The following is a 9,282-nucleotide window of genomic DNA, read 5'->3' as shown; positions in this document are numbered from 1 at the left end:
TGAAACAAATACACAATAAAAGAACACGCATGAAGCATCTTGTCTCCAATCTCATTTTTATTGAGATTTTTTTTTCATAATGTCAATCATTCAAAAACCTTGACTTTTAAAAGTTATTAAAAAGGTAAACAAACTTAACATAATAATAATAATAATAATGATAATAGTAATAATAATAATAATCAAATGACAGCATTGAATCTTTTTCATTAGCATTGGATTTAAATTATACTTCTATTTAACCATTTTGTACTTTAGAAATATCATTTTCACTAACAACTTAATTAAATAGACCTTAAAACAACCACCGAACATGTACTCCAGTAAAAAGTAAATTTGAGGAAAGCTAATAACACATTGTTTGACCATGCTCCTCAACATATTAAAGATTGGGTCACTAATTAAAGAATGAAACTGACTAATGAGGATAAAAATCAGATTATTTATACACAAACTCAAACTTCAGCAATCATTAATGTGTATTGAAAAGAGTGTTTCAAAAAAATATTATTAGTATTTCTTACTTTAAAAAAAATCAGTGAAAATGACATATTTAAGAAAACGTGATTTTAGATCAGTCGAAAGAGACAACGTACTGTAAATGTAAAAAACATGAAACAGAACTAGAGAACGCAAAGAGTAGTACCACTTTAATTTTATTTATTTATGGATTGGGGGAGGGGGGGAGGTTTTACTGAAATGAACCTGACTTACGACTACGAGCCCCATGTCACAATGCAGAAGTATATGCAAATCAGATGCCATACTTACCGCCACGGCATGCACATGCAGAAATGCTAAAATAGGAGAAACTCATGCATGGGGGATGAGAAAAGCGCTATTCTAGGGAATATGAATGCCATTTCCTTTTATTCTCGCTCAAAATGAAAGCAACAAAAAAGAGGGAGGAAATTAAAACCTGATGTAAAAAGCAATGAAAGATATAGAAATTGTCTCAATGTGTACTTTCAGGAGAATGATGTATCCGGCTTAAAATTAGTGACTCAGACTCATTTGAACCAGGCATCAAAGCATCACAAGCTTTGGGAGACCCATCCTCAACAATTAAGGGATTAATCTTTGTGTCACCCAAACCCAGTTTTTCATCTGCACAATGGGCAAAACCAGTAGTTTTGGCTTTGCTATCTATGTTATCACCCTCTCCGTGCAAAGTGGGGGCCAACTGAGCTTCATTTTTAGCTGCTAAGGAGTAATCCTCCTCTGCATCGCCTGAATTCACCTTATCAGAAGTGATTTTGGGCTCTTTCTCTTGCAAATCTGCTACAGCTGCTGCTTGGTTCACACGACCAGAAGATGGACTAGACATGCCTGTTTTATCATAATCTTGCTCCATTTGGCTGTAGGTTTGATCGATCTCTTCCAATTGCTCCTTTGCAGGGGATGTAGTTTCTACTTTGTCCGATTCTAATGTAGGCATTGGCACGTCTTTTGTCCCATCAGAAGCTGTGACAGAAACGTGACCATTCTCCAAACTAGGAATAGGAACCGACTCATCCACTTGCTTCTGGTTGGACACTGCAATCTTATCTACCTCCGCCTTATTAGGCAGGTTCACCCTATGCTTCTTGTAAAGGTCTATGGCTCTCTGCAAATTGGAGAAAATATTCAATCGTCAAGATTCCAAAATTCAGTATTTAAGCATTCATAAAACTTAACCAAAAAGGACAAGTTTAAGAAGTTAAAATTCCACACAATGCAAAATCTCACTACCAACAAACATAATCACAGCACTTGAGGGTTAGAGAAGAATATTTTTTAAATTCTGAAGATGGGCAATATTAACCAACAGGATTCCTGTAACCATTAATACAATTGATCAAGTAGTTTTACCTGGAAGATAGAATTATCAATTTCTGGAAATGGTGAACGCCTTGATAAGGTGGCAGCATATTTCTGTCGTGTTCTTGAGCCATTCTGTCAAAATACAGCACAGGAAAAACTGATGATGTCAGAGGATCATTTGCTGCTTTTATTTAATAGAGTAAAAAATACAATTTCAATTTAAATAAATACTCCATATCACTTCAACTAAAATCACTTCTCTAGAGCTTCAGTAAAGGTTAGAAGTTGCTCTTAATCACTTTTAAGTAATAGCAAGCATCCAAAAAAACAAAAACTAGTAGAAAATCAATTATAGTTAAAGCTCTACAAGTTTTGGGAGCAAAAATTTAAGCAAAAAAGTTTTCTAGGATACCTTCAAAAGTAGTTCTGTTGTAGCAACTGCATCAACTGGAGCATTCTTGTCAACATTCAGAGTACTCATACACTGGTCATACAACTCTGGCAGTACTAAGTCTACTGAAATGTCAAGTTTGGAAAGGTAGAAGCGGCTGAAAAGGGAAGTATTGTCACTTGGCGTCGAAGTATCAGGCACCTTTTCAAGAACAGTTGGGGATGAAGAGTTCAAAGATGCATCTGCTGGAGAACTGAGACTAAACGACTTCCTTTCAGGAGATTTCTCAATAAGATCATCCCGGTTATGTTCATCCTGAGACATCTGAGTTGTCTGATCAGTCAAACCATTATCAATGAGGGTGGGAACTGATTCCTCTTTGCAGACTGGGGAAGGCAATTCTTTCTTTGAATCACTACTCTGCTCTTTCCAAGTTTCTGAACCAGACTCCCATCCATGACTATTTGTTGAATGCCTGTTCCTGTCCCAATCAGAACCACCATACATGTGAGGATCATCTCTGTAGACATTATTATTGTTATCCCATCCATGCAAATGAGCAGTTCCTGTACCATCCATCAAATTTGGCCACCCAAGTGGCCGCAAGTGACCTGGAAATCTATCAGCATCACCGATATGGTATGGAATGCCAGCATGATTAACTTCCATAGGAGGCCTGACACCAAAGAGAGGTTGAGATGTAAACTGTGGTACCATTGTTTGAAAACCTCCATGAGCTGGCCCAGGTGGGAAGGGAACAAATCCATTTGGTACCGGTGAATTCCAGTTTGGAACTGCCCTCCAGGAATTGCCACCATGCCCCCTTCCAAAGCCAGGTTCACTACTTCTTCTGTATCGTGAATTAGAGTTATCTCTAACATCGTCCTCTAAAGAACCCATATAAGGTCTATCTAAGGTAGCCCTGAAACCAGGTGGGGGAGGAATCAATGATGAATTGCTCTGATTATTCCTACCATATAAAGATGAATCTGCTTGAGAGGGCTCATCCAATTGCGATTTCTCTGACTCCCGGCCAAGTCTATCTTCAGAAGTGGAGAAATCTCTTACATCAGTACTGTTCCTCCTTCCACTTTCGTCAATTTCAAGATTCCGCTTAACACCACCTCTATTCACATACCTGCGCTCAATGTTTGTTGAAGAAGGAGATCTTTCCATCAGGCCCACAGGTGAAGCCTTGGCACTATTAGACCTTTCTGTTGACAAGTCTCCTGCAGGACATTCATCTACTTTAATGGGTTTTTCCATTAATTTGTATTTAGAACTCCTATCTGATGTTCCAGAGTAACCCTCTCTAGGGCCTTTCGTTCTCTGTTCTACTGCTGGGTCTCTGTACTTCGATTCTTCAGCTTTGGCATTTCTGAAAGATGGGGAAATGGCAACCAGTTATTATTGATCATGGCACAATTACCACAAAAGCAAAAGTAGAAGTTAACCTAACCATAAAATTTTTAAACCATCCAAGCAAAACTTTTTAAATGTCATCAATAAACAAAGTTTAATTACTTCCCCTGTTAGCGAAGGGGAACTTTCCTCATTGGGCTCGAAAAACCTCTCTTATTTATAAAGTGTCAAACTTAAACCAAGTTATTAATGACATAAGATGCCTTAAAGGTGATCTTTAAGAACAATGCCAGTAATCATAAATGAGTAGAATAAATTAATCATTATAACTTTCTCCAACCAAATTACACATGACAATTGTTTTATCAGCAACTGTAGTATAGCAGCAATACCCTGAAAAACTAATGAAACAAAAAATGCAGAAAACTACTTCCCTAGTATCCTCCTGAAAATTATAACATGAGGAAAAAGAGAAAATCACATTAAAGACAACCACAAAATGAAATCATAATGGTTCAACCAAACTTTTAATAAAATTATAGTACCTATAGTCATCTTTGCTGATGTGTGTACTTGAGGCAGGAGAAGATCTGTGTTTATTGCTAGTCCCAGTTGAATCTGCATGAGCTTGTCGGGGTTGAGATCTTCCTCTGTCAACATCGGAATCAGCTTTGCTGGTACTCAAACTCCTCTTCTCTGCATCAGGATAGTAGCTCTTAACAGCTCTAGATTTAGAATCATTATAATCATCACGATCATCCAAAGTTCTTTTCTTTGTTCCACTCTCTTTGCCTCTAGCACTTCTATCATCCACATGTGACCCATCACGATCACGGCGACGGTCACGATCTCTCTCTCGGTCACGGTCGCGATCATGATCACGATCCCAGTCCCAGTCTCTATCTCTGTCATAATCATGATCCCTGTCAAGATCATAATCACGATCACGTTCACTATGGCGCTCACGATCACGAACAGATTCCAAATCACGATCCCCATCGCGATCGCGATTATGGTCCCTGTCACTCTCTGGAAGCTTGGTTCTCTTTTGCCGTGATTCTAGGCTATTCTTTTCTTCCCTAGCATGTTTATCATCAGACCTAATGGTAGCATGATCTTTGGCAGGGCGCTCATCACGTTGCTTTTCATGTCGATGTTTGTTCTCCCTGTCTAATTCTTCCCTATATTTGTCTCTATATTTCTCCTCTTTTCGCCTATCATCCTTCCTTTTTCCATCCTTGGCAATGTCATCCCTAGAAGACAAATGTCTATCATAACCATCACCAACATTATCTTGATGCTTATCACCATCACTATAGTCATCCCTCTTCTTCCTCATTCGCCTCTCAAGCTGGTTGTCAGGTTCAGGACTTCGCAACTCATCAACTTTCTTTGTGTCTGCAAAAAGCACAATCAAATAGATCAAAATCAGCCACTGTCTTCAGAAGAAATCTGAGTACATCATATGAATGTATACAACAGTCCAGAAGAAATGAGTTGCTTCATATATGGAAGGTGTTACAAAGAAAGAACATAAAAAATAAGGACTAAACATTACTCATCCAAAGGCCGAACTACATTCATGGAAATGGTGATCTTGAGACATTTCAAGTCATGTTAAAGATCAGCACACAAACCATTATTTAATTTTTGAAATAATTCACAACCAGAACCCTAGAGGCAGGGTTAGAAACTTGTTCAGCATTATTTTAGCATCCCATAGTCAAACATAATCAATGCTAAAAAGTTCAATTATACATTTAATCATAAAATCTGATTGAACAATATTGGCAGATTTATCTCACCATGATATTCAGTTTAGCTGGTACAAGACGAGGAGATGAATTTGGTTAAACTCTTAAATATAGAATAGAAACAATATTTACTGACCAAATTTTCAAATGACACACATTATGCAGGACAAAACAATTTCACTAAACATATCATGTCAAAACCTAATACGAAAGTAACTAGAACGATGGATTGCTGGGAAAAACCAGCTAGGTCCCAATTTAGAAGCACATGATATGATGTATCTATGTTGCTTTCCATAAGGATCAAAAGAAATTGAAAACATCCTCAGAATTTCACACTCAAAATGTTGTAAAGAGAATATCCAGTGTCAAAATTGATGCCTTGCATAAAAGGTAATTACAAGTCTAATTTATGCCACATTGATAGAAGGTAAATGTGATTCGAAGAATTCAGGGAGGACAGGAGAACTCCTGAGCAGAAACACCAGAATATCATACAGAAAAAGTAAGCAACTTCACTCATGAAATAAAGATTTGCAGATTCGCTGCATGTCTGATAGGGAAACCACCTATAAGAAACTAGGATGGAGAGCCTAATAGAAACCATATCAATCTTATCCCATTTACAGGCCTAAGATAATGCACGGTTCTTAACTGAGCATTTGGCTTCAACCAGATACTCCAAAGATAAACACATAAATGCCCACTGCCAAAAAGTATCCCCCCACCCCAAGCACAAGCTAAGTAGGGATGATTTACTCTTACGAAATGCAATGAAAAAGTAAGGTAGCAAAAGGATATATATAGATTCAAACATGCACATACAAAAAGCATATTTAAACACACAATCAATCATTATTACCCATACTCAATCCAAACAGCTTATTGTCAGCACATAGGAAAAATAGCAACTCCTTAGTTGCAAAGCAAAATTACTTTTCCTAATATACTTAGGATCCAACCAACACAACATAGCTTCAAATCCAACAAAATATGAGATAAAACCAAATCAGCAACAGAATAATGCAGATTATAGTACATGGATCACTCTGATAATGAATAGTTGCAATGGGGTTAAAGAACCTTGTTGTGTAGCATCCTCTTTGTCATTGTTGCCACTAATATTCTTACAAATATTTTCAACATACAAAAAAAAAACCTATACGCAATCATATTAATTTATTCTATGATCAGTATTCAGACCTAAGTCACATAACCCAAGCAAAGGAATTTTGATATTTTGAAAATAACCACATTTGATTTATAATATAGGAAAAAAAGTATTTCAGTTACCTTAAAGTTTACCAAAAACAAATGAATCTATCCCCTTGAAGCACACCACCCTTAAATTTCCCATTCAATATTTTTTAACTGCCCTTAAATGCCTTCCCAATAAAGTAGAAAATAATCCATGCTATTAATGCAAGCTTGGCATACATGAATTATAGTTCAAGCAAGGAGTTTACTGTAAATATGGCAAAATATATAGATTATTTCCTTTTATTCTCTAGCAAAAGAGGAGTATGTTATGAGGGAAATAGGCACAAAGCATTTACAATCATATAAATTTTGTTGACCCAACACAAATCATAGTGAATCCCTTCACAGTAAAATGTCCCACTCTCTTTTCTTTCATAAAAGGACTACTGTTATTGAGAGTAGGAGAACATCCAAACTCTACATATATCCCTTTAACATTGTTTTGGTATATAATTTGAACTTCTCATCCAGATCGTATTATTTTGGTATATAACTTATGATTACAATGACATAATCTAATCTAATTATAACTAACAAACAACTTGGCAGACAGAATCCATTTCTTCTACATCCAACCAACGAGTTGAAACTTAACATAATGTATTTATCATTTCATTTTACATATATAATGCAGGAAGCTACCCACAGTGTCCAACTGATATGGTTTATACTGATCTCAAAGGAGAAGGAAAAATCTAACAGCTTTTTTAATCTGCCCAACACAGAATAATACTTTTTCTAATTGAAAGATTTAAAAGTGTCAAACATGTCAATTACTTTTTAACTACATATTATTAACATCCATTTAAATCAGTTTAGGCCAACACATAAGGTGAATTTAACATTATACAGACAATGCATATATGCATTTACCAAAGCAACTCAACTAATATTCAAAGTCAAATACTTCAATTTTCTTTCCCTATGATGTCATATTGATATATCATAACTCTGTTACTCTGGTCATCGTCTCACAGCCCTCCACAATAGAAAGGGTGGAGGAAGAAAAGCATTGACAGAAACCCAAGAGTCTGATGCCATTAGGCCTACATTTCCAAAAGAATGTCACAACAGTTGGAATGACTTGTACATGAATACTGACATTGAATAAACAGAAACAACAAACAGAATGGAAAGAACAGAGACATTAGAGATTATATCAGTTAAAGGGTTTGCCTGTCTGTTCTAACAAATGAAAGCAATGGAATTGTGGACATGTGTATGAGGAAAAAAAAAAATGGAAATTGGTATTTAACATCAAAATTACCATTCATCAACCGCTAGTCAAATTGATCACAGACAATTCCAGAACTGCTTACAATGTAGAGAGACAACACACAGACACATCCAGTACGTATCAAATGCCTTGTCCTCATCGTTCCTAAACTAAGAGGAGGCTTAATACTCAAAGCTTATTATCCTTGTTGTTTTGATCCATATAAAACACACAAAGCTAATCCTTCTTAACACGCAGGCAAAACATGATTCAGTTCAAAACAAGCTATGGCACTATAAATGCAACAACACGAACAGAATAAACAAGCAATAAATCAACCAGTCCAAGTTACCTTACCATTAGTTTCAAACACCTGCTTAGACACACGCTGTTCTTGCTCATCCACCGATTCCTCACTCCTACCACCTTCCTTGAATTTCCTCTCCTTCTCCGCCCCACCCTCTCTGCTTCGCCCGGAAGCCGAATCCCTATGCTTCCCATCCCCTTTCCCGCTACTCCTCTTCACCTCCTCGCCCTCGCCGTACACTCCCACGCTCCCATCCCTCCTCCTGCTGCTCTTCGAATCCCCCGCCGCCTTGGACTTCTTCGACCCCTCCTCGCCGCCATTCCACCTATCTCCTCCGCCGCCGCCGTCCTTGCGCCGCTTCGACGACGACGCGTACTCGTCGGAATACTCCCCGTTCCCGTGCGCGTCCTTCGATTCCAGCCTCCGCTTCTCGGCGGAACTCGAATCCCTGGACGCCTTGGCGCCGCCGCCGCTCTCCTCCTTGGTCTTCCGATCCTTGACGCCGGAGTCTCGCTCCGAGTCGGAGTGGTCCCTCGCGTCGCGGGAACTGTGCTTGCTGGATTTGTGCTTGGAACTGCGCGGCATCGCGAAACCCTATCCGGAGAATTCGAATCGAGCGAGGCGCGCCGAATCGGGAGTGAAACCCTAATTCGGAAACAATCGAGTGAGGGAACGGAACCCTAGCAGAGAGCCTCCACCGGATCGCTGAGATCGAATGCGAGCAAAATTACCTGAAGGTCCAATAGGTATACTCTGGTGCGTTAGGGTTAAATGTGGAAGAGCATGTAAAATCTGAGTTGAACAGTAGAAGAAAAGCGCAACGACATCGAATGACTCTCTCTCTCTCTCTCTCTTTTTCTCTCTCTCTCTCTCTCGGGGTGTGTATTTTTGATTTTTGCTTTATCAGCGCTAATGAGAGTTGGAGGAGAGGGTCTTACTTGGGTTGGGAAATGAGAACTGGGGATAATGGGAAAATAGGGTGAGATTACGGAACTGCCCTTGCTTCTTTCGCCTTATGCCGGTGGTGCCCCTGTGCGGCGCGGGTTTCGTGTTTCGTTCAGTGCTGTGAATTAGGTTACGCTGTGCGTGCGTTCTCCAATAGGAAATAGACACGGCGTTTGGTGGTGGTGCTTGGACAACATGCCCCGTCCTCTGGGTGTCTAGATAAAATCTTTTTCCCTTTTCAGTA

General features: G+C 38.7%; 1 protein-coding gene across 2 annotated transcripts; it reads right to left on the bottom strand.

The window, feature by feature from the left end:
- Positions 1-841: 841 nt before the first annotated feature.
- Positions 842-9,282, bottom strand: LOC109796103 (LOW protein: zinc finger CCCH domain protein). Of its 2 annotated transcripts, none has more exons than XM_020355737.3 (5): positions 8,144-9,282; positions 4,102-4,954; positions 2,216-3,572; positions 1,852-1,935; positions 842-1,606 (listed from the first exon to the last, which is right to left on the bottom strand). In XM_020355737.3, exons 1-5 carry the CDS (start codon positions 8,676-8,678, stop codon positions 956-958), a joined length of 3,480 nt encoding a protein of 1,159 aa, XP_020211326.2. In that variant the 5' UTR covers positions 8,679-9,282; the 3' UTR covers positions 842-955. The 2 variants fall into 2 exon arrangements, with proteins under 2 accessions (XP_020211326.2, XP_082933101.1); XM_083076975.1 differs by having other exon boundaries at positions 8,139-8,277.

This window comes from Cajanus cajan, chromosome 6, assembly GCF_000230855.2.
Source record: "Cajanus cajan strain Asha chromosome 6, NIPB_CcT2T_4, whole genome shotgun sequence".
Classification (NCBI taxonomy): Eukaryota; Viridiplantae; Streptophyta; class Magnoliopsida; order Fabales; family Fabaceae; genus Cajanus; species Cajanus cajan.
Note: the sequence above shows the minus strand (reverse complement) of the source record. Positions and strands in the feature narration are given on the sequence as shown.